Source organism: Augochlora pura, chromosome 5 (genome assembly GCF_028453695.1).
Source record: "Augochlora pura isolate Apur16 chromosome 5, APUR_v2.2.1, whole genome shotgun sequence".
NCBI lineage: Eukaryota > Metazoa > Arthropoda > Insecta > Hymenoptera > Halictidae > Augochlora > Augochlora pura.
In genome coordinates, this window is record NC_135776.1 from 16576186 (window position 1) to 16603590 (window position 27405).

The window sequence follows — 27405 nt, forward strand, 5'->3', positions numbered from 1 at the left end:
TCAACGAGAGAAAAATTGCTTTATCCTAACAGTTGTTCAAAATTTATTTATAAAATTAAATTTGTTTAGAAACAATTTATTAATGATTCATACGTTCAATGTTACTGAAATTTTATCTGAAACAGTATGTTTACTATAAATAAAATTATAATATGAGTATTTATAAAAAAATATTACGATGACTTTGAAATTTCTGAAAAACTGACTTTGAAAATATTATCTCAGCCAGTGTAGGTTCACTATACTCAAATTTAAATGGTTCATACAACCTTCCTCTATCCGAGAAATATATCGAATACGCTTCGTTTATTTCACACACGTATTTCCATTACAATCTGCGCAAGAACTTCATGCAAATGAACGCACATCGTTCTTGTATGTTCAATTTCCTGAGATACGCTCACTTATAGATAAAGTAGGGTAACCATATACAATGTGTGTATATATATATGTATACATAATATATACGTGTCATATACTATATATGCATATCAATAAACAATATATAAAAAGATCAACAGAAAACGTTTGATATAGCGAATTTTGATTGCGTATTGTTCTAACAAATATTTAACCCTTTTACAGATCAGTGTAACAATAGTAACAACAACAATATCGTTTGGATAAGCCGGAAAATAGCAAAGTATTTAGACCTTTTTATTTAACCCTTTTTATCTGACCGTAGAACAAACATTTATATCATATTTGTATTATTTTATAGATCTCCATAGATACCGTATATTTTATGAAAATGAAGCGTCAGAAGATGTACAGGGTGGACTAGGGAACGTAATTAGGTTAATTAATAATAATGATAATAATGGTTAATTTGGTGGTTAATGAACATCGTATTCAGTTATAGGTAGACCTATAATCTTCCGTATCCATTTATAGCTCAGTCATCGAGACCTATAAAAAACATTTAAACATTTGATCTAGTGCCAGATAAAAGAAGTTACGAAGCTAGAGCCCTTTATTTTCTTTGCCAATCGATTGCAATTTCTATCAACTTCTGCCATCACTTTGTTTGTTGTTAAGATATATTCTCACCATTTTCTTCGCAAGCGTTGTATTTAATTTTTAAAGCCAATGCGCTTGCTTGCTATTAATTATTTATAAAATGAAGAGGCCATTAGCCGGGAGTCATTAGCAGCCATTGAATGATGTTTCAGTTTCTGCACGCTTCCGTTGCATCTTGACCAACTGTAGAAGGGTTAAGGCTACTACACCAACTACTTTTAAGTGGGTTACAATCCGAGTTCATTATAAAAGTTACTATTACATTACTAAATGTTACTCGATCCGTATAATGTTGATGTAGACAGTGTTTCTGTATGGTTGTGAATGTTCGTATTTGTAGGCAATGCTTTTCATCGTCGAAAGATGGGAACGAATTAAACTTTTAATAATCAATTAATCGGTAACGCTGTCGCAACGAAGACATTTACGACGAAAACTTTTCCTGACGGACAATTTTACTCGATTCGGTATGTTTTTCAGTTTCCTTTTTACGACGCGCCGTCAAAATTCCATAAGCGTTCACGTATCCTAGTTTCGAAGATGAACGCGGATCGAGACGAGCCACGCGTAGCATATATTCGCCCGTTCTAACATTAATGGTTGCAATTATGACGAATAATCGGAGAATGTAGGCGAGTCGCTGTAAATATGGAAAGTTTGATCTTCATTGGGCAACGTGTTAACATCCATCTTATGGGATACCACTTTGTCGAAGATGCAACTGATTGTTCCCACGCGTACCTTACGCTCCGGATCGCCCGACTCGAAACACAATTATAAAAAATAAGAATTAGATAATCTTCTTTGTACACAGGTATAATTTATATACAATATTATATATTCTCCTATTGTAAGAAACATAATAATTAAACGTAATTCAGTTGGATGCCCTTTTCGAGTAAACAAATTTTTCCGACAGAAATTGTTCAGATCAATTTGTCAGAGAATAATAAGCTATCATAATATCGTGTCGAGTTAGAGAATTATTACGAGCGAGTAAATGGAATGATAAAATAATTGACACGCCATTTTTAAATTCTTTTATCATGCCGACAAATTGGGATTTTTGGAAATGATTTTTAATAAATTTTATATAAATTGTGTATAAATTGTAATGATGCTTAATAGCTCGATTGTAAGAACCTTGTTCTGTTTTAAAAGGTGTCGAATACTTTGTGCAACGATTGTACACGTGCATATATTTTAAAATGTATTTTAAACGATCAAAAAGTTCGGTTCTACTACCCCATAATGATATTTTGCGTGTTGATATTAATTTTTCTTTAGTATCTGCAAACCCTGACAAAAAGTTCACGATTGAAAACATTGTATACCGCTAAACTTTAGTTATACAATATTTATAAATTATGAATTATAAAAACGAAGAAAATGATAAACTTCTCTACTGATAAACCAAAGAATGCTTTATCTGTTATGAATTGGAACATAAAATTACCCAAATAAAAGAATAGATATGATATTAAATAGTAAAAAATAATAAAACAAATATTTATATGATGATCAAGTATACAGGATGTCTCAAAAGACGCAACTTTTTCCTTTATAAAAACTTTCTTGGAGGCGTCGTTAACGAGTTATTAACGAAAAACAGTGGCCAATGAGAGAAGAGCTCGGCTGGTGCAAGGCGGCTGAGCCAACGAGCGGACAGAGCCCTGTATCACTGATTTCCTTGGCCGCCGAGCGTCAACCAAGCTCTTCCCTCATTGGTCACTGTTTTTTTGTTAATAACTCGTTAACGACGCATCGGAGAAAATTTGTGTAAAGGAAAAAGTTACTGCAAATTACCCCAGGCACTTCCCATTTATGATTATAACACATTTTGAGATACTTTGCACATCTATATAAATCCTTTTACGATGATATGTTTAACATAACATTTACATGCTTTTTTCTCGTTTTTGAAACGATTTCGCCGATTCAAAACGATAATAATTCGAAAGAAATTCGCCAATTCGTCAATACGTCAATTTGAAACCATAATCGGTCCAACAAACACGAATTCACCTACGCTTCCAGTCTTATAGAGTCGTCCGATCGGAAACCGATTGTCAGAATTTGCGCCACGCGCGCGACCATTTAGAAATTTAATGAAACACATCGATCACCTGCTCAGAGTCGTTGGAAATCGATTTCCGACTTCGATTTCGGCAATTGTCGTTGAAAACAGGCGGACTAGACGCGCCCTTTGTTTCCGATACCTCGTGGACCGTCGAGAGCTTTCGGTCATCTTTGTTGTCGTTATACACCTCCACCGCGATCTCACGGCTACTCTCCTGACACTCCGGGCAGGGAGGGAGGTGTATGAGAGAGACCTAGCTAACCGAGGTCTCGACGGATGGGCTGGCCAGCGCCTGTGTCTCGCCGTTCGCGTGTTTGGCCTCGTCCTGGCCGGGTCGCGAGGGCGGTGGACTGCTGCGCGAACAAGAGGTCATGCTCTGCATTGTTTGGCTGCGACCAGCGGAAAATCGCATACTGTATACGACGCGGTTACAGCTTTGCAGCGCGGCCGTCTGAAACAAATGATTTCGCTTTTGACTACGATGAATACGAATGCGAAGCAGGGCTCTCGCCGGATCCAGGGGATCCAGGCGGATCTAAATATTCCCTTCGAATACGTCATGCAATTAATGTCGTCTCTGTGACAAAATTAATTCTTGTGGTCGGAGAAGTAGTTTGTGTTTTATTTACATTCTTTCTTTAGAATTCTTCAGGATTTATTTAAATTCTGGGCACTGTTTTTACATAATGTGTCCAGTGCACGGTTAAATTTACATCGATTAGAATTTCTCTACGTATTCTGATGTTTATGGTGGTTTTATGCAAGAATTATAGCTTTTTACTGATTTAACTCTTCTTTTCAATGTCAAATTACTGACAATGTTAATTAAAAGAAAATATTTGTATTTACTATTATGAAATGTAAAGATTAATATCACAAGGCAATTTAATGCATTCTTTGACGTAATTTTTATTTAATATCATAATGCAAAATTGATGTTGCGCAGTGTAACTTGTAATTTCAGCACAAATGTACTCTTAAAAAATTTTTCGAAACTGGTATATAGGATGAGTCGCTTAATATAGCGATTAAGAATTATTATTTTATTATTATTATTATTATATATACCGTATGTATTGTGTCAAGAGGGTCGTACGATGAAATACGCAAGACAACATCACAATCACATTTAAATCATTCTCTGCGTAATTCTCGTACCTGCATATTTGAAAATTAAGAATACGATACAGATATTATTTATAACTTACGTTGGCGTGTCCAGGACGAACGTTTTTGTAAGGTTGGAACAGTACTAGATAAACTTTCGGCGTGAATAGGCAACCGAGAGCCACCGATGCGGAGATGTTGATGCACATGCACATACTTGCTATCTGCACCTATAAAATCGATATCATGTATTTCCTATTTAGAACAGAGTGCACGCTTTACAAGAGATTATTTATTTAACGAATATTCCATGCAGGGTGTTCCAGAACTCCTAGTACATCCGGATAGGGGTGAATTTGATAATAAATTGTTATCGAAAAGCAGGGATCAATCGAAGAGCAAGTATCACCGGTGCACCGCCCTCGCGGTTTCCGGCATGCCCCACTTCGCTTGTACTCGTCATAATGTAATACTCGATCTCCGATTGGTTCGCGTGTTTCGTTAATAACTCGTTAACAAAGCCAAGGAGAAAATTTGCACATTTTCGCAAGGGAAGAAGCTACTTCACATCCTGTTAGAAATCATCCCTTTAAAGGGAACACCGGCTTTATGGAACACCTTGTATATTAACCTCTTGCGCTTGAAGCTATTTTAAACAATAATCACATCCTTAACAATTCTTTGAATATAAATTAATATAGTAATGTAAAAAGTACTTTAACTATTTCGCACTCGAGAATTCCGGAGTTGGCTAATTAATTTTATTAAGTATTATTTTTGATTTATATCTAATAAATTTAATAATGATAACAGATAAAAAGTAATAAAATGCTGTATATAAATTTCATTAAGTTACTATTATTTGTACGACAGCATGATAGAATATATCATGTAATAGTTAATAGCTATAATATACATTATTTAATGTTAATTAAGTATCTTATTTTTAATTTGAATATATTTCATTTTTAGTTTGTATATATTTAATTTTTAATTATATATAGTATTTAATAGCTATAAACACAGACCTTGTAGTCATTGTTCGAGCCGAAATAGATCGGCACGAAGGCTAACCACACGATGCAGGTCGAGTACATTGTAAAACCAATGTACTTCGCCTCGTTGAAGTTCTCCGGGATTTTTCGTGTTTTGAATGCGTACAAAGTGCACATCAGTATTAGGAACATGTTATAAACGAGGGACATCATCAGCGAGAACGTAGAAACGCGGCACGTAAGCACCGCCGACAAAGGGTAAGGATGGATCTCCGTGGTGTTCGGTGGTTCGATAATGAGCCACACGATAGCACCTACTAATTGCACTGCAGTGATCCCTATAAAAACGGGAATTACATAATATGATATCAAGATCAAGCTTTTAACCCTGCGTTAGGCGCGTGGGCCATCTGCGCGTACATCACTAGCTTCTCAGTTGCTACAGTATCTGTCGAGCGAAACACAGCGAATCGAATTATATTTAGTTATAATACAATATACATATGAACAGTATTTTATTTGAAATTAGAGTAATTTACTTTGTAATCGTCGCGTCAATAAATAAAACAAATGATGCACAAGACTTTTGATTTGGACAAGAGGAGATAGATTGTTAATGTTTATAAAATTATTAATTAATGGGATCTTTTGATTTCCGTATAAATTTCTTAAAAATTCAGGATCTACTCTGTCAAATTATTTGATTTTTCTTTCAATACATTAATGGTATTGGTCTACTTACAGGTTTCTTATGTTTTATATTAAGCAAGTATTGGTATATAATATTTAAACATCCTGTATATGTACATCGATGCATAGATTCATTATTCTTTTCTAATGTTCTTTTATATAATATATGCTATACATTATTATTATATATAATTATTAAATAATATATATAAACATATATGTTTCGTCGTGCTAGTGAAATGACCACGCTTAACGCAGGGTTAAACCAAAATCATAAATCAAAACATTTATAATATATTTTTCTTCAACCTACTTTCGCTATTAATTATATTTAACCATGCGCAACTTCTCGTTTCGAGGAATAATTCTTCAAATAGTACCGATTTAATAATATTTACAACATTAATATCACAATGCAAATACTAATCAAAATTATATTCAATAAACTGCATTATATTATTTAATTATGCTACACGTATCTACATACATCTATGCATGGGCTCCTCTGAAAATTGTAAACTCACCAATTGCAATCACAACTTGGCTTTTAGGTGACGTGTAAGCCGGTCTTTTTATGCTCTTCGTTTCCTGATTGAAAATGCGCGATATTCGATTTGTTTTCGTCAATATCGCGCTGTAACAAATGCTCAAACAAAGGCCCAAACCGATCCTCAGATATGTACAGTTCCACGTCGTTGGCTTGCTTAATATCACGAAACTCATGCCGTAGCACGAGAGAATTCCTACCAACAATACGTAGCATAACTCGCGTCCTGATGCCATAATCACAGGAGTACGATTATAACTGGAACATAATTTCATATAAAATTAATCGAATCGTTGAGCGACAATGCAACGACCTATTAACCCTTTGCAAGCTATCAACCCTTTCGAAGCCATGTTAACTGTGACTCTAGAATAATATATTCTGGCTTATGGTATTTCCATTTTCAATACGACAACGCGTATTTTATGCATACGAAAATGATTCTTGCGATTTGTACGAATAGCTTCACTTTTAATAATTTTTTAAATCTAAATTTTGTCAGCGTACGTATTATTTGGAACGATAATTATAAATTAAAATTTTTCAAATACTTCAGAAAGAAATTTTCATCACTGGTATTATTCAACAGGGATGCCATACCATCTAGCATAATGTAGACTATACTATACTATAGATCGAAACCTACCGAATGAAAACGATCGTAGTGAACAAAGTGCTGAGTATGCCAATGGAGGCAAATATTAATGGCACTAATGCCCACGGGCTTGACCATGGGATGACTTCCGCTGTGAGCTTCACACAATTTGTCATAGTCTCATCTGGCGCGTAGCCGGGACCACAGCTGCGACAAGTGTCATTGAAAACGTAAGAGTCTTCCCGGCACGCGACGCAATTCCAGCAACAGGCGTCCTGAAAATTGCATGCTCATTTTTCGGTGTACATTACCTCATAACAAACGAGATGTTGTTTTTATTTACATCAATCTTATTAAATATTATATAAACTCTTTGATGGTGTTGAAAACTTGTTCACTGGCAGTTTTTTAATAGTTCTTTTAAAATCGAGGATCAATAAGTTAAATTAAGAATTTCTGAAAAAATTGGTCAGAATTGTTTTTAATCCATCAAATTATTTAGATGCGATATGATGTAAGAAGTATTTTTAAAATTAATATTTAATAGAAAATTATTGAGTTTTTTTTAGACACAGTACACACATTGAAAAGTTTATTAATAGGCTTCTGATAAATAGTGTTAAGTTTATTAATATATGGGATATTTGTTTGCAAGAATTGAGCAATTATTAACACTGTGCAATGAATCTTTTGGATTTGCAATTTTCAATATACTTTTCCCATGGATTTTTATATGTTTCTATATGATTTAATGTTTTATGCAGCTTTTAAAATTTCACTGTAGCATTACGATAAATTTATTGTATTACTTTAACAGAGAAGATTGATTTACCTGGAAATTGCGCACGTGACCGAATGGACAATTATCACTGCACAAACTTCGAGGTATGTACTCTTCGCCAGCTCCCATTGCCCATTTCGTCATGTTGACATAAAGTTGTAACCTGAATAGGATGTTACATAATAAAACATAAGCGATGCATTTGTGTGCGATATATTTCTTGTATTTTGTATTTTTAGGGACAGCGTGTAGTTCTTAAAATTTTCTAAATATTTCTAAGTGCAAAAAGCTTGTAGATTTGAATTTAAGATAGTAACTACAAATCTGCAGGGTATCACAAAATTATGGCACATACGGGAAATAGGTTCCCGAGATTATTTGAAGTATATTTTTACTTTACAAAAATTTTCTTCGAGGCGTTGTTTACGAGTTATTAACGAAAAACAGTGATCAATGAGAAGCGAGCTCGGCTGGCGCATAGCGGCTGAGGTAAGGGAAGGGTGAAGCCCAATTATGCTCATTGGCTTAGCTGCCTCGCGCTGGTTGATCTTGCCTCTCATTGGTCACTGTTTTTTGTTAATATCTCGCAAACAAAGCTGCGGATTGCATTTCCACTAAGGAAAAAGCTGCTTCAAATATATAATATAGTATTATAATAAAATAATAATATAATATCTTAAGAATATTATATTAAATAATAATATAGTATTATAATAATATAGTATCATAATCTTACAGTAATAATAATATAATAATTAATAACCCAATTGAATAATGGCTGTCGATTTCATTTTATAATAACAGAGATTTTTACATAACTTACACTTCTTTCCATGTGCCGATAAGAACGTAATCGAATGTATCGTCCTTGTTCCTCTGGTACTGATATATATTATAAAATCCATACGCGTCACCGTCTGCCTTGAATTTAATTTCTGTACCACGGCGACCTAAAAGGACATTTTTTGGAAATAAGTATCGTTACTGTTGGTGAAAAATCAGCGAACGCTTTATAAATTTTCATCGAGTTAAGACAGAAAAGTTAACGCGGTCATTTCCACAATTAAGTAACTTAATTGTTTAATAGCGCCAATATAAAACCAGCTGTTCGCAAAAGCAACAATGCATTTTTCTGATATTCCAAAAATTGGCACAAAGGGAGGATTGGAAACTCGAAGTACTATCGAATTACTCTCGTCACTTATCGTTCATTTCCTTGTCACGTGTTTGCGTGAAGTAGCGAGTGAGAAACTGAAGGTACGATTTTTCTCGGAAACGCTGAAAAGTGAATTTTCGTCTGAAAACGTTGAAAGCATTTTTAACAAAAACTTTTTCTGCGACCGAAAAGGGAAAATGAAAAATGACACTTCATGTACGATTTTCCTTTGGTTTTTTTTATGAAGCAAAGTCGGTCGTGTAAAGCCTTCAACTTATTCATTTAAATTTATATATTTACATTATTGTAAAGTACAGTACAATACAATAATATAAAATATGCAATATAATGTAGAATATAGAATATATAGAATATGTAGAATATATTAGAATATACAGAATATATAGAATTTATAGTATATAATAGAATTTATAGAATATAAAATTTATAGAATATAGAATTTATAGAATATAAAATTTATAGAATATAGAATTTATAGAATATAGAATTTATAGAATATAGAATTTATAGAATATAAAATTTATAGAATATAGAATACAGTGCAATAATATATACATTTATAAGTTTAAATAAATAAGTTTAAGGCTAATATTCAAGAACTTTATAATAACATATGTATATTATTTTTATTAATTTCATATTAAATTACTAGATATAAAAAACAACAAACATCTCCGCCTCGGCTCCATAAAAATTGTTATCGTTGCAAATGTAATAATAATTCTATTATTACTAACCTATAAAGCTAACATTCCGAATGTGTTGAAGAAGTTGTTGTCCATCCGGAGCAGGACGAACTTTTTCGCAGAGTTCGTGCACCGTATCGTTCACGCATTCCTCCTGAATTAAATTATGCACACCGTGCGCCATCGCAGAAACTGCATCGACTGTGCAAAATTAAATATAATACATTTCGCATATGCGTATACATATATGTGTCTATTCTTTAAGTACAGTATAGTTCACCGAAATGTGCAAGTTTCGTTCGACAACGAACAAGTATTTCGTGGAATAAGATGTTCAGTATTTTACCGTGTACGAAAGTCGTATTCATTGTGTTAACATAAAGTAAATTTAACGTAACAATAAGCGACCCAATCCAGAGCAACAAGACCAGCGTATCGTGAACGAATATAATGGCGAATATAAACAGATAGTACCATTTTAAAAAAGCAAAGTCCACCGGGGCGACAGGTGCGTAGCAGAGTCGTGCCTTATTCGAATTCTTTCGAATATAAACATCTATCTAAAATAATTAGTCGAATCAATTAATTTTCGTTGAACATTTTATTCGGATAACAATTATCAGTCGCAACGAATTATAATATCAATTTATTCAAACAGAGATTATATAATTATTCGAATAATAATCACCATAATCGTCGACCGCTTTTTAATGCAATTAATTAAGCATACGTGTGCGTTGTAAATACGAATCGCGTAATGTACGATGACTTAATTTGCAAGTAACAAACTTGCGGATGTAACAAAGCAGTTGTAACGAAAATAGTTAATCGTAACATTGTTAATTGTAAAAATTAGAGGGTTGAAGATGTCTCGATTTATTTAATCTATTAGCTATATTTATATATTTTTTGCTTTTGCTACAGTTATTATTTATAGTTATTATCAGTCTCTGATATAGTTGTCGGTCCCTGATAATCTGTTGTCCGCGATGACAAAATGTAATCGACGAGATATTTTATTGTAGAAAACGGTACTCACCCACGAACGGCACTAAACCCTCCTGTTCGTAATTAGATAATTCCTCGCTGCCGTTGCAACGTCTCATCCCTTCCGACAAATTCGCGCTGAAGCTGCATTTGTGATGCTGGGACCAAAATTCACGAAACCATACGTTTCGGCAGTTCACCATTTTCCCGGGCAACTCTTTGTGCGGCACGTTGCTCTCCGTTTGGCCTTCGCATTCGTTGTCCACCCGCGGCCGAAGATTTAAATAATAATTGTCGAAATCTGATGACGAAAATTTGTGACAAAATTAATCGGCCTGATAAATCGAGGCACATTAACCCTTTGCACTCGAAGCCATTTTAACTATAAATCTAAAATCATTTTTCTGGCTTATAGTATTTCCATTTTATGTGATACAGTGTATTTTATATATATAAAATGATATATAAATTGCTGTTAACAATTTTTTAAATCTAAACTTTGTTACTATAAAATTTATTTTGAAACGTGGTAAAATAATTTTAGCGGTGCCTCAGAGTCACCAATCGAGTGCGAAGGGTTAAGTTCATTCAATTTTCGCTACAGTCTCAGATTAAACAATTGAGAGAACGTTATCGCAAAAATGTTTTTTAGTCGCTGCAAGGTAAAATCTAGTAAATCGAAAGGTTGTTTATCGTCTCGACTCGAGTCGTTCGGACTAATTTTAAAAATGTTATTCCTCGTCGAAAAGACGTCCGAGCGTTAAATAAAATTTGTTGTTGTTCGCACGCACCTTGGAGGGATGTTCGATGTGGTAAAATTGTAATTGCCCCCTCTGCTGCGAACTCTTGATGCCTCACCGGGTACACTTTCGCGCCCCATGAATCACTCCCCACCCACATAAAATGGCCCGTGCGATTCGCTCTGACAGTTGCTTGAAGAAGCTTCCTGTAAGATAAACGTGTCATTTGTTTTACTAGAGGTAGATATCTATTTACTGCCGATCGAATTCAAACATAAATGTACGATCTTCTCCCTTGATAATCCTTTTAATATTTAATATTTTCCAGAGCAAGCTTGGGGTAGGAGAAAGTTTTTATAAGCAAGCATGTATCCGCTCAGAATAGGAAACTAATTTATACCTTTCATAGCAATTTGTTCATAAATTGTGTCATATAGCTCAGCTAATCAATCTTAATTCGACAATTTCAATTTATTTGAATTCAAACATGTTACCTTTAATTTGTCGAAATCTTTGAGATTATGTTGAAACTATAAGCGATGGAAAATTCGTATATTTTGCACATTTTCAGCCGGACTGTATTATTTAATATTCGATAGACGCATTCAATATTAATCCTTTGCACTATGATTTATTTCGCAGCTACGTGGTATTTCCTCGATCAGGGACAATTCCTCGAATTTCTTCACTTATTTTCATTCCTAGATTTTGATAGCAGAAAAATCAAATTTCGTTTCAATTTAGAAGTAATTAATAATACGCATATTTAGCAGAAGAAACTTCCAATCTACAGCACAATGGATTAAATAACATTAGATACACAACAATTGTCCGAAGAACAGTAGGATCGATGATACGTTAATTCAACCAACTATAAATATTTGTTATGTTATTTTTTAAAGGCTTCGAAGACAGGCATCCCGATGCTATTTCGCTCTCAGTTAACCCTTTGCACACGAATGGTGACTCTGAGGCACCACTAAAATTTCAAAATAATTTTTATATTATGAAAAATTAAATATCAACAATTATTAAACGTACAACTGTTATTGCACGAGTTACAAGATTCAATTTCATATGCATAAAAAGACATTTTGTCATAAAAAATTGAAATGCAATATGTCGAAAAAGTTATTTTAAAATTACTGTAAAAATGGCTTCGAGTGCAAAGGGTTAATTCATTATAGGGCCAGGGATCGAGCGACTTTGATAAGGAGGAGCAGCAGACTCGAGACGTGGTTGGCAACGAAGTAAGCCAGACATCAAATGCATTCGTTGACACCAATGGCAGGCGACCCGATATCACCGTATCGGTTTCTTTAAAGAGTAGGGTATTGTTTCGAAAGAATCTGACCACGGAGCGGGGAGGTCGAAGGCACCTACAGACGTAAGAAAACCGCGTCTGCTCGGCGTTCATCTTAGGATCGTCGTTGAATTTCCAAAATGTGTGCATCTATTCGCGACCATGCTTGAACGCGGAGACGTCAATTTTTACGTTCAACGGCGTCGGGAATTCTTTCGTTACCTTATATTGTCCTCGTCGACGAACAGAATGACACCTCGGGCGTTGTGTTTCGAACTAAGACGATCGATTATCTTGTCGAAGTCTTCGTTCTTCGCGTTCCTTAAAATTTTCTCGCTCACCGCGACGCAGATGCCGTAATCGATCGACATGGAGATGAAACTGGCGATTCCCTAAAAAGCAGACGGTATCCGGTGAAACGATCAATTTTTATTCAACATTTTATTATACGCGACTACGATTGTTAATTTCACGAGGTTGTATTCGCGATCCGAAGAATTTTTTTCGATAATTCTGACAGACGATACTCGAAGCACTCGAACGTTTCGAGTTGTAGAAATTCGACGGAAGTTAACGTTTTCAATCGGATTCGGGACTGCACGAATTTAATTACCTTCTCTCCGTAATCACCTTCGACTGCGACCGTGGAAACATATTTCCATCCGAGTTGATCAATTATTTCCACCACCGCCTGCGCCTGGAAATTATCTGGCGGCACCACCCTGCTGAAATATTCGAAGCGACTTTTGTCCGACAGCTCTATGGTTGTCGACGCGTAACTTATTTGGGGTATCTAAGGGCAAACGGGCGATTATTCATTTTTATTTTATCGATATTAATGTTAATGTAGCCGAAGGGTAATCGGTTGCACTTTTGGGAAACCGTTCGACCGCGAATTTTATACATTTGTGGAGAAATTAAGTGCCATCGATTGCGAAATCGTGAGAGTAACGTAGTATAATGTGATATGATATAGTATAGTGTAATAATAGTATGTATAATATACTATATATAATATATAAAAGTATATACATTATAATATAATAATAATATAATATAATATAATATAGTGTAGTATAATATGGTATATAATGTAATTGAGTGTACTGTAGTATAATACAGTATATAATGTAACAGAGTATACTGTAGTATGAGACATTATATAATTTAATATAATATACTATAGTATAATACAGTATATAATTTAACAGAGTATACTGTAGTATAAGACAGTATATAATTTAATAGAATATACTGTAGTATAATATAGAATATAATTTAATAGAGTATATTGTAGTATAATACAGTATAAAATGTAATATAACATATTGTAGTATAATACAGTATATAATTTAATATAATATACCGTAGCATAATACAGTATATAATGTAATATATTATATAATAGTATATATAGTACACTAATACAGTATAATATAATATAATATAGCACAGCATCCTAATACAATAGAATAAAAAATATAATAGTGTAGTATACTGTACAATCTAACATAATATAAAACAATGAATAATTTAATACAATAAACCAATACAGTTCATTTCTACATTGCATAATATGTCTCAAACTAACCGTAAATATTTTTCCACCATATCGTAAACAATTTAATTGACAATTTATATTCCCTTAAATGCAGCGCTTCATTCATCCTGCTTATCATTTGCGTCACGCAAAAATTGAAATTCGCAGCTTGGAAAAAATGTGCGCGACGTGCTGTAGGCTCTGTGCACGAAATGGTTTTTTTTTTGCGGATATGTAAATACGTATGGATTGTAGCATCGGCGCGGTCAATATGTCGGCAGAACTTTGCGGAAACACGGAACGTCCGGAAACAATAGCATTGTGCGCGTACGCGGATTAATTATGTGAGCAAGCTTGAATATTGAATATCTTGTTCATTCTGTTTCCTATAAAATTCCTTTGTGACAATAATCCAGCCTGATATTTTTAGTTCCATGTAAGTGCTTCATATAACTAATACATCGAATTTCCGATTTTTCAACTGTTTTTAATTCAGTTCTCATTTAATCAAGCGATGAGTCACGGTACAATAATTCTGGAGTTATTTTATAACTATGGTAACTTCTAAATCAGTTCGATCGGGTTCACTCGAGTATGTTAAATTGAAACATCGCCAGTATCGTTGACGATTCTTCTCCACGAACGAATCGAACGTGAATTCGAAGATCGAAGCTTGCTCTTTGCGACGGGCTCTCGAAACTTGATGAACGACTTTCTTCAGTCGTTTTATAGAAACAGAAATAAGTTCGGTCGCGTGGACCCCCTCGCGAATTATTCTCGGCGTAGCGGAGATCCCGTAATGTTATGAGATCAAGTTCATCGGCGATTGTATGGCAAGTGACGGTTTCTTAAAATTCATTGGAAAACAAATCTCGAACTATGCCAAGCAGGATAACTGAGCAGAACTTCATGCATATTTCAGCAGACCGGAGTTGCTTTTAATAAAGTGAGAATATTTAAGCACGGACAAGGTCCAGAGAGTTACGTACATACAAAACTCTTATTGCAGTTGATCTTGTTGAATAATCGATGCAGTGCAAAATAAAACAGGGTTTACTTATTGCATATTATAATAATGCATCTTGTTTTATAAGAATGACAAGGTTGGATTTATTTAAAGTTTCTACCGATACTTGATGCCATTTCAAGCAACTTTTTCCTTTACAATAATTTTCTGCGAGGCACCATTAACGAGTTATTCATGAAAAACAGTGACCAATGAGAGGCGAGCTTTTTTTTAGCGGCCGAACCAACGAGCGGACCAAGCCCAGTTTCACTCATTGTCTCGGCCACCTTGCCTAAACAGTACTCGCCTTTTATTGGTTAGGGTTTTTCGTGAATAACTCGTCAACGATGCATAGGAGAAAATTGTTGTAAAGGAAGAAGTTGTTTAAAATAACTTTAGGCATCTCCCATTTCTAGATTTTTAATCATTTTTGAAACACTCTGTATTGTGATATTGATATTCTTTTGCCATCGTTGTGGAGGCATTCTTATTCATATTTTAGTAGCTAACATATTTGTATAAGTAACAATAATATTATAATTTGCATTAGTACGAAGCGATACAAATACAAGTAAATAAATTCTTAATTATTTTCAACTTTTACTCGTCAGAGGAAAGCTTTTAGTTCTCGAGGCTCGTTATTAAAGTAATTAAAAATGGCTTAGCGAGTAAAGCGTTGACACATTGAGAGGCTATTTTATTTGAAACAAGTCTGTAATACCGACCTTGAATAATCTTAAAATATTGGCGATCATGATGGAAACGCCGCTGGAGGAAGCTCCAATAACGCCCGTTACTGGCTTGTGAGGCTCGTACGTCGGTAGTGTGTCGTTTTCGCATTTATACTCCGATATATCCTGGAAATAATTAAAACAAACTATATTTATTAATTCTTAAATGTACATTTGTCTATTACATTTAATTTTTGCTTATTATTATAACCTCATTTACATACCGCTGCAGTACAATAACTACTAATTATCAATGTTTTTATGGTTATACGATGAATAACGCAGCGTTGCAATATATTAAACAAATAATAATTGTGCGAGAATTAAATAAATATGATAACATACTAAGTAATAATAATTGTTAACAAGATTTGTAAGACTAATTGAAGATATATTAATAACTTTATTAAGGTGACCTACTTTTTTAAATATTTTAACACTAAAATAAATATGAGATATGTAATCTAATTTGTTTCTTTACGTTTCTATTATTATATGTAATTATCCGTTGCTATGTCAGTAGGCCAATCGAACTTATTTATTTTTAATCTCTTGATTTTTAACAGAGTTTTATAACCAATTCGGTGGGGTTGCTTCTTGTTTTATTTATAAGTGAAAATATTGAAAGCCTGTCAATAAATTATAGTAGATTCATATTAAAATTTCAATTTCCGCTACAGAATTTTCGAATCTGTATTCCTTTGAGAAACAGGCATCACACGCGGTGTTCTATTTCCTGAGCACTATACATGCGTACAGTGGCGGACAAAATTGAGTGGACACCCTTTAAAACGCAATAACTTTTTTTTTTAAAACTGAACTAAGTGACGCGAATTGGTTTCAGATGATATAGGTGATAGATACACGCCATCCTGAACATTCCGTCGTTAAAAGTTTAAAAAATTTTACTTGTCACAAATAATTGAAGGTCGTAAAAATCTCCGTTTTGTTTCGATTTTTGACATTTTTTATCTACAAGATGCATTTTATAAATTTTCGTTATTTTGCCATTTCGAGTGATAGCAGAATTAATAAGGAGTATTTCAGTCATTGTCCAGTAGACCAGTCCCTCTATCATCTAAAAAAAGGATCAAGTCGTTTAATACAGTTTTAACAAAGTTATCGCGTTTCAAAGGGTATCCACTATACCAAGCCTATACACCTGAATTGTCCATCACATCGCCGTAGAATGTCGCTACAGGGAACATAAAATTACAAATATCAATATGACACGAATTTCTTGGGTGTTTATTGCGCCGATTTCTGCGAACCGTGCAGTCAATAATTGCTGTTTGTTAATTAATTGTACATGTTATGCTTTATTGACAATATCTTGCGAAAATCTCATTATGTTCGTAATTAATTTTGCAATATATTATACATCGTGCAAATTTCAAAGAACGGACAACAATTAATTTAATTGTTTTTTTTCAGAAGAAATTAATGCATAATTTTAAGCAATATTCGTCTCGGAGTTGATCACAGTCATTTTCAACTTGTCACTGCTGCCAGTAATTGCTTATTGATTTTAAGTGCCATAAATATTTCAATCATCAGGCTGTAATTATTTGGTATATAGGATACGCGTACGTATTTTATCAAGATAATATTGATATATTTAAGTCTATGTATAAGTTTTATATAAGCTTGCAATTAAAATACTTTTATTTTATTGAAATACTTTTACCAAGATTAAAGGAATGTGAATCGTTAACGCAAGAATTCACTTATATGAGCTAAGTATTACATTATCAATTCTGTGAGATAAGTATCATGTTAACAATTGTATGAGCAAAGTATCATATTATCAATTTTATGAGTAAGTATCATTATATATCAATTGTATGAGCTTAGTATTATTTTATCAATTATATGAACTAAGTATATTATCAATTGTATGAGTAATTATCATACAATTATATTATTGTCATATTATTAACTGTATGAGCAAAGTATCATATCATCAATTTTACAAGCTATGTATCACGTTATCAATTATATGAGTTAATTGTCATATTATCATATGCATGAACAAAATAATTATCAATTCTGTGAACTAAATATCATATTATCAATTATTTTGGCTAAATATCATATCATCAATTGTGTAAACTAAATATCATATCATCGATTCTGTGATTAGTATCATATTATCAATTATGTGAGCTTAGTATCATGTTACTAATTGTGTGAGCTAAATGTCATATTATCAATTGCATGAACTAGCTATCATATCAATGATAGCTGTCATATCAATAATATCATCTAAATGTCGCATTATCAACATCAATCGATTTAATCCAGTTAAAGATGTATCTGACGGCTTACATATATATTTTTAGTTTGCATTTCAAATATCACTTTCCTCCGTGCTATGTGTCGCGTCGGTGCGACCGATTAAGCGTTTACAGATTTGCATATATTACTTTGCGAATCCTCGTCACTGCTATATCACACGCAAGCGAAATTCGTGAGGGAATGGTATTGTATTTTAATCTCTTGAAGGCAGAAATTGGTTGACATCAATGCAACCTAGAAATATGTAGGAATAATTTTGTTCTACGTATAGTATTATATTAAAAAAAGAATACTTGCAAAATGTCAAGATTATATTAATATTTCGAATACGATGCTATTACTGTAAAAATGGTTATAATTTACAAATGGTTGATAATTTAATGGAATGGTGAATAGTTTACTAACTTGACATTGTTTGCGTTGGCACTGTGATTTAAATAAGTAACATTTTAATCAAACAGAGCCATTTTAATCGACATCAAAAATAGCTTTTACTTTAATTGTCTGATTTTTGTTCAGACCACTCGATAGATCATTCGAGGAGAGCCCAACCCATTTAACCCTCTCCAATTAGGCCAAAGATAAGGGTAGTTACAGAGTTCAATCGAATCGAAAGTTTAAGCTGCGTTTCTTCAGTCTTGGTCAACAGAAAAATTACGATCGCGATAGAGCACTGTATTTGTTCAGTGTTTTTAAAGATGGTGCACGCGGTGAACGAAACAGGTAGTGTAGAAAAATGCAAAATAAATGCACTGTTCAAATTGCACGAAATCGAAAACGTGCTCGTCGGCGTTCCCGAATATTTTTCTATTTATTCCAGATGTCGCACTGTGCAGCGAAGCAAAACTGCACTTCACCGGAGGCGCAAACGGAAGTTTGAAATTACATTCGATTTTGAATGTTTAGACGAGTGGTATGTATACTCAATATTTGACGATTTTATTGCAGCGAGCGATCGAATTGGCGCGAGTGTCGGCAGTCGCGTTAAGCGTTGAGTACTACTACTGGCGGCGCAACTAGTTTTGCCGAACCATTTTCATTCAAAAGGAAAGGCGATTCGTAACGTCTGCGGGAACCAGGGGTCAAGAGAAACGTTGCACTTCTTTACATGAAATTCTTATTTTGAGATCCTATTTCGAAAATAGTGAGACAGTGAATCAAATTTTATTTAAAAAATTTTTAAATCTTAGGTGAGATTTATGATTTTATTTAAGATTTTATTTTTAGATTTTGAGATTCCAAGATTTTATTTTGAGATTTCAAGATTTTATCTTATTATTTTTAGATTTTAAGATATTATTTTAAGATTTGGAGATTTTATTTTCAGGTCTCATGATTTTATATTATGATTTTGAGATTTTAAGATATTATTTTAAGGTTTGGAGATTCTATTTTGAGATTTTAAGATTTTATCTACAGATTTTGAGATCTCAAGATTTTATTTTATGACTTTGAGATCTTATTTTGAATTGTCAGATTTTATTTTCAGATTTCGAGATCATATTTTGAAATTGTCGGTATTTATTTTCAAATTTCGTGATCTTATACTGACATTTTAAGATTTGAAATCGAGCCACCATCTATCCCGCAGAATCACTTATACCAAAAAACGTAAGGGGGTTGTCGCAAAGTTAATCTTAGACAAAACTGTATCAGATAAAACCACGCGTATTTATCTACTGATACGATCTCCTCCTAATTGGATCTCAAGTTCCTCGCATATCGCGTTCGCGCACTTGTAAAACAGTCGGCACGTTGCTACACTTTCTGCGATCTTGATCGGAAAGACTAGTCGAGTCCTTTACCAGTATGGAAAGTAATTATTCTGTACTTTATTAAAATTGTTCCTCGAATAGGTTCGAGTGCAGTCACGGCTGGTGCTCGCAGGTAAGGTGCGTGTAAAACAATTCGCGACTTTATTAAATAATGATATTAAGTTTGCTTAATAGGATCAGAACGGCGTCACTCTCGTAAGTCGAGCTTCAAAGGACATCAGCTACATAAAGGATGGTGTAGCAGATTGTTTAATGAGCTGAAGAATTCCAGCGTTCATAAAAGGAGGAGCCCAGTCGACTACGACCAAACAAGATAAGCTTTTTTCTTAACTATTTAGTACGTCTCTCATTCTTTCGACTGATTTTCTGAATAAAATGAGTCGTTCTTTTGTCATTTTTTATTTGATATTATTTTTCTGAATATATAGCTGTTTCTGAATTATGACTATTGTTAAAAAGTCTATTGTTTTATGAGATTTAAGCAACATGATAATATTTATTTAATTTATTTTACATTTGATTTAATTTATTTAATGTTTATGAGAAATATATGAAAATATTTTTAAGCGAAGTCGAAAATATATTATGTATATTATATTTTGCTATATAATAATGTAGGCAATATGTATAACATGTTACGTAATATATTTTATAATATATTATATTGTATTATGTTACATCAGATTATGATAATTATAATATATTGGAAATACTGCATTAATTGTAATCTATTACAAACAATTTTAACTTGAAAATAATGCATTTAAAACGCTCTTCTCGTAATATGCATCGATATTTTATAACAAAGCGTCAAACGCGATTTATTAGCGTTTTTCAGAAATTGTTTACACAGAAACTATTATCTGACAAGAAATGATTGAACTAATCAATGTTTTAACTACAATGCAGCGCAACATTCAGCTTCATACGTGCCAGCTAAAATATTCAATCAATGTTTTAATTTTATTTGTTCTTTTTCACTGACTTATTTTTTCGTTTGAAGATTTTATAAATTGGATTTCCAAACCATGAAGCCACGGTATTGATTTTTAAAATGTTTCCATTTGGGAACCTGAACAGTATGAATGCCGATATGACAGGTCGAAGTGGCTGTTTCCGATTTTATATTATTAATTACAAAAACGCATTTATTGATACTTCAATTGTTTTCTTTTTATGGTATATATATAGATATATATAGATTTATATAATAATATATATTATATAAATATACATATATATATATTTATTATACATTAAATTATTACATTTATAATAATCATATTTATTATTTATTATTACATTTATTACGTATAATGTTTATCCATTCTTTTCACGATGATTTTTTTATTCTGAAATGGGGATTGTTGCCGAAAATAGTGTGATTGGTGTGCATTCGTAGAAACAGGGGATTTTTATAAATATTGTATCATCTTTGAAAAATACATTTGAATTTCTTCAAAGTGTTCAACACTCACTTACTTGGTTCATGTATGATCGAACAAATTCCATGCTTTGGTCAAGAGCGTAGGTATCGCTGCTGCAAGAGTCGAGGATGAGCGCACCCAAGGTGGTATTTGGTAATAATTCAGTGTCCGCGTTTATCTCATCAAGAATGTAGAGCATTGCTTCCATACGCTGCATCCCTTTTTCTTCTTTCACCGCACCGCACGGTGATTGGCCGACGCCTGACACCTGGAAGAGAAATATAATTAAATTCCCAGTGTGTATAGGATCGTGAATAAAATTGAGTTCGAATGTATTTATTACAATAAAATTGTATTCGAATGGATTTATTAGAATAAAATTGTATTCGAATGGATTTATTAGAATAAAATTGTATTCAAATAGATTTATTAGAATAGAATTATGTTCGAATGGATTTATTAGAATAAAATTGTGTTCGAATATATTTATTACGATAAAATTGTATTCGAATGGATTTATTGGAATAAAATTGTATTTGAGTATTCGAGTAAATTTATTAGAATCACATTTATATTCGAAAAAATTGATTAAAACTAAAATATTTAACAATGGAACACTAGCTTTTCTTTCTATAAACAACCCTGATCGAACTGAACAAGTAGAAGCACCATTTATTAACTACTTATCGAAATGAAGAATTTTCAACGAGGATTCTGTGTTCTATTTATTAACAGCGAGTTAAATTACTCCATTTTCTCGACGACTTTGAATGGAACGAACACTTATGCACTGTATTCTGCGCCAAGTATTACGAAACACCCTCTAAATACAATTTACTATTTTGAGAATTACAGTTTCGTTTCTAAAATACCATTAGTTGAAAATTGAAAGTTCGCCTACGTGATGGCACTACTTAAACCCCAATTAGCTGAGCGGTTCACCGCACACACTAACGCGCGCACACGTGGGAGTATGTGCGCTGATGATATCCCTGAAACGAAATTTCAATTTGCAAAATGGCGCGGACCTTTTCGTTTTCATTTTATGTCGATTCACCCGCGCCACGAATTAGTTTTCATTTAAACAGACATTCCGAATAAAACTTGCCTGGGTCCGCCAAAGTCCCTTATTTGCTTAAACGAGACTAAATGTATATATATATTTTTAAAATTATTTAATAATAAAAATATTATAATTATTTAATTATAAAAATATATATTTTTATATGTATATAATATTTTAAAATAACGCGTTATTATGTTAATTACATGTTAATAGTTTAATGCTAAATGAATCTGAATCTGGATTAGCATATCTTATTTTCAAACTCTTATAAAATTATTAAATAGTCTCATTTGCAGCAATTTACGCTATAACAAAAATTCCATTACCAATTTCGTTATAAATAATTTCAGTTTTGTCGCTTTTATGAAACGATGCGTTTAGGGTTAATATAGGTCAAGGTCATTCACGATGGTACAAAAATGTATCTCTGTTGAACCTACGTAAAATTGCATTTGCTGTATGTGAAAAGAACAATATCGAACATTAATAATATATTTTATTATATTAATATATTAAAAATTTGTCAATAATTGTTAACGATAGAGAGCACGGTTGCAATTCTGATGACTGTAAAATTTATTTACAAGGATTTAATTATTTTCAAAAATTTTTCCTTATACATATTACCATCGGTTGACATTAATTTTCAAGATACTTGCAAAAGAATGTCATCGTTACACTAATGTAGAAATATGCCAAACCCAACTCTTATAATTTACAATCAATTTGTAACATATACTCGTAACGTTCACATGAATGGCAAGCGAAACTTTCGAAAATCGATTTAAAGATCGAGAATCGCAGGTTCCAGCAAGTTCCTTCGTTTTCGAAATTGTTCCTCGAAGATTAAACCGTGTCACGACCTTTTTCAGCCGGCACCGACATATTCTCGTTTCTTAGACGTAATATCGCTCTCCTGAAGTTTTTGAAGGGTGAAGCGAGCTGACTCAGTTGGCTCAATACTTGGTGCTCGTTTGGAGGACATTAGGCAATCTCAATGTTATCCTTTTCTGCGAGTGAACTCTCCTCCCCATCGTGCGTTCCCAGAGCGAACAAGATCCAAGAGAGGAAAAAAGCAGAAGTCGCGACGCGTCCAAATTGTTGACCTTTTTCGTCCGATGAAGGTTTTCTTGCAATAGCCACTTTGAAAAAGCACCGTAAAGGGTCTAGTTAAAGAAAAGCTCCAAGCGAATTCCGAGAGACGGAACGAAAAATCTTGGTGCTTTTATTTAACTTTTAACGTTTGTGATTCAGGTGAAAGCTTTGTTTATAGTCGTACATTTGTAATTTGTATGTTCGTAACAATAATAGTAGTATAACGTATGTGTATAATAGAATTATAATAGTAATAATGATATAATAGTAATAATAATGATAATAATATAAACGATAATAATATATGTAATTCAGTATATAATTTAGTTAAAATTAAGCATACAATACTAACGAAAAGTGTCCTAATTTCATTTCTCAAGCTTCTAAATTCTTTTTCTTTAATAATAGAGCCTAAAACCATCTTATCGTCATTTAGAATTACAATTTGCTTTTCACAGTCATCTAGTGTTAACCCTTTATGGTTTTAAAGTTCAAAGCTATCTACTTGTTCGATTCGAATATAATATAATTAGTACACAAATAGTATATCGATATTAATATATAGATGAATATAATTAAATCATTAATTTTATATAATTAATATCTAGACTTTAGAATAAATAAAATTAATATCTAAACTCTAGAATAGATAATAATGAATATCTAAACTTTGGAATACATAATAATGAATATCTAAACTTTAGAATACATAATAATTGATATCTAAACTTTAGAATATATAATAATTAATATCTAATTTTCAAAGAAGCATTGATGCATTTAATATATTAAAGAATTAATAAAAATGCCATCTATATAATAATATTGATATTAATACGACCATGAAGGGTTTCAAATAGTTTCGTTTAAACTAACAATAAATTTAATTAAAGCCCACTGAATTTTCCACGAATTTTTTGGAAAACCTATTAACAATCCGTGACTCAATCAAGAACTGCATTTATTATCACTGAAATGCCAATTTAACGTTAACAATTATGACAGGTAATATCTTGTCATAATAGATAGATAAATGGATGGAGAAAGAGAGTGAGAGACAGAGAGAGAGAGAGAGAGAGAGAGAGAGAGAGAGAGAGAGAGAGAGAGAGAGAGAGAGAGAGAGAGAAGAATATGTTCTTCTTTAGAATGAATTATGATTAATACGCCTCGAAAGCAAGACTATCAGGTCTAAGTTCATACACACGCGAACGCCGTAATTTATCTCCCTTTAACAATCCAACAGCTACGATAATTTTTGCTGAAGTAGTTTCCAGCGGTGCATTTGAAATGAGTTGGCGTTCCATTATTCACGTAGAATAGTTGGCCACGCGTTTTTTATTCCAACGGATCGCCCCATCTCGCGTCGCCTTACTCTTGCAAAATTGCTCGCAATAATTACATTCGATAACACGACGCGTTAACAAATTAACCCCTTGATGTGCCATTTCCTTCACAGTCACCGCGATTGGGAATCCTTCAATCGGCACAATTTCTTCGAAGGGACAGAACATCAATGTTTATTCCGTGCCTGAATTTACTTACTTTTAACAAGGGATTAGAATTTTATTCCAATTTTAACCCTTTGCGGTCGGAGGAGCCATTTCGACTCAAATCCCAAAATATTTTCCCAAAATTATAGCGTCCCCATTTTACATAACCTGGTGCGTTCTCCGCGTTATGGAATTGAATTTTGCGACTCGTGCAATAGTTGATAGGCTCTTAACAATTTTTCGAATGTGGAAAATCTTGGTAAAAATCATTTCGTGGCACGATAATTTTCAGCGGCGCCTCAGCGTCGCCATTCGAGTGCAAAGGGTCAAAGAACAGAATAACATCCATATTTAATTTATTATTACTTGTAATTTCCAAGGGGTACTTTCACCAGTCCGCTTATTAATCGCGCAACGATCTGATCGATTTTGTTCACTTTTCAAATGAAATCAATCGATTTGGGGGATGCAACAGAAACGATTTTGTCCGAAAGGTTTAACTCGACGAATCAGCGCATGCGATAATTTTGTTCGAGTCCTCGACTATGGCGCGGAGGTGGATGCAACCTCTATTTATAACAAGGATCCCGGCCTGAAGAAGCTTTTCCCGTGTAACACTCCGCGGGCTTTGAAGCGAGAACGCAGCTACTACGGTAATTTTAGTGCATGTTTCCGGATCTTTTGATACCATGTCAAGAACTAGTTCTTCGGTCTCAAGTGCTCGAATAAATCTGGTTCCACCGGCGCTGAAAGAAACAGACAAAAGATTCCCTTCCCCCCTCCCCCCTCCCCCCCTTTTTCGAGACATTTATGCAGTTCCCCGAGTTCGCTTTAATGACTGTCGCGATGACATTTTCTTTGCCGGTGGGTCGCGAGGACAGCGGCCAGCGAAACGTGTTATTGTTCGAATAACATTCTCGAGAATTGTTGCAAATTCGATTTTGCATCACGATATCGCGCGCGTCGGCATTGATTATATTTAACACCTCGACACTACGATTCCCTTCACGCTGTGTTGATCATAATCATTTACTTAATAATTAACTTAAGCATTGTCAAATTACAATTGCAACTATACTAACTAATACTAACAATTACAATTGTTAGTATTGTCTTTATTTATAATTGTTTATGTCTGGGATGGATCACGCGTGAAATCTTTGGAACGTGTTTGACTCGTTATAATAATGCAAAGGGGTTAATTAACTACGTGGTGATAGATATAACAACGATGATAAAACAATATTAACGAATGAAATGCGCAAAACTGGTTCTCGATGGTATCGAGCTTTTTATGCAGATTTCCGAGAGCTAAAAAAATTTGGCAGGAGAGAATCAATAGAGAAGCGAACATTTTTTTTATGCCACGTCAACATCGAAAAATATTTCCCCCGGATTGTAACGTCCATCATCGATTTATACAACAGGTTCTCTTTCTCCTGCTATTGTTCTGCGAGAGCAGCACGATTTCGTTAGATACGCGATCACGTGTTTTCACAGTGCGGTATTGGATTGGCCAGCCTCGAGATAGAGTTTTCCGTAGGAATACAAATGACACGGACGCATTCGTAATGTAATCATAATTTCCCTTGTAATAGGCAAGTCTCGTATTTTTATTAAATTATATTGATATGCATCTGTATGTACATACATTTAGGAAACTTGACGATTTTTTATTAAGACGTCAACCTGCTTTGGCTAATATGGAAATAAATATATATTAACAGTAAGATTTGTTTATGAATGCAACAAATATAATGATAAGAATAATAATAAATAATATGATAATGATAACTGTTAACAGTATAATAATGAAATTCTATGTAGTGCACAATCGTTTCGACGTTTTAATGGGACTTGAAATTGTTCATCCGATTCAATTCAGTTTGTTTAATGGTTTTTAAAATATTGATTGTGCTTTCCCCATGGGATATTCTCGATATAATCTCCGCAAACGCGCAGTGGTTATTGCAATATGCCAGAGAGGAGCGTGTTTTCCAGCTGGCCAATCGTAACTCCTTACTTTAATATGAACAGGTATTTTTTTTTATCAAATGTGATATTTGTATAATATTATGTTTATATGTTATTATATTTATATGATATTTTTATTATATTTGTATAATGTTATACTTATATCTTACTATATTTGCGTAATATTATATTTATATCATATTAAGTGTATATAATATTATACACTTAAAGAATAGCAATGTGGATTGTTAAATTTCTCTTCATTTCAGGACGTTCTTGGTGCCCGCATGCTTAC

General features: G+C 33.3%; 1 protein-coding gene across 1 annotated transcript in view; it reads right to left on the reverse strand.

Annotated features, from left to right (window-relative positions):
• Positions 1-1626: 1626 nt before the first annotated feature.
• The window catches only part of LOC144470082 (metabotropic glutamate receptor 8), a 37338-nt gene continuing 11559 nt past the window's right edge, over positions 1627-27405 (reverse strand). The window contains exons 2-17 of the mRNA XM_078180895.1: positions 21541-21753; positions 15980-16111; positions 13322-13501; positions 12931-13100; positions 11457-11611; positions 10718-10966; positions 9730-9879; positions 8639-8765; positions 7867-7978; positions 7086-7309; positions 6417-6697; positions 5236-5540; positions 4309-4437; positions 3405-3551; positions 3147-3323; positions 1627-1782 (exon numbers count right to left, since the gene is read on the reverse strand). Of these exons, the coding sequence (XP_078037021.1) occupies positions 1627-1782; positions 3147-3323; positions 3405-3551; positions 4309-4437; positions 5236-5540; positions 6417-6697; positions 7086-7309; positions 7867-7978; positions 8639-8765; positions 9730-9879; positions 10718-10966; positions 11457-11611; positions 12931-13100; positions 13322-13501; positions 15980-16111; positions 21541-21753 (2907 nt within the window). The remainder of the gene's footprint in view (positions 1783-3146; positions 3324-3404; positions 3552-4308; positions 4438-5235; positions 5541-6416; positions 6698-7085; positions 7310-7866; positions 7979-8638; positions 8766-9729; positions 9880-10717; positions 10967-11456; positions 11612-12930; positions 13101-13321; positions 13502-15979; positions 16112-21540; positions 21754-27405) is intronic.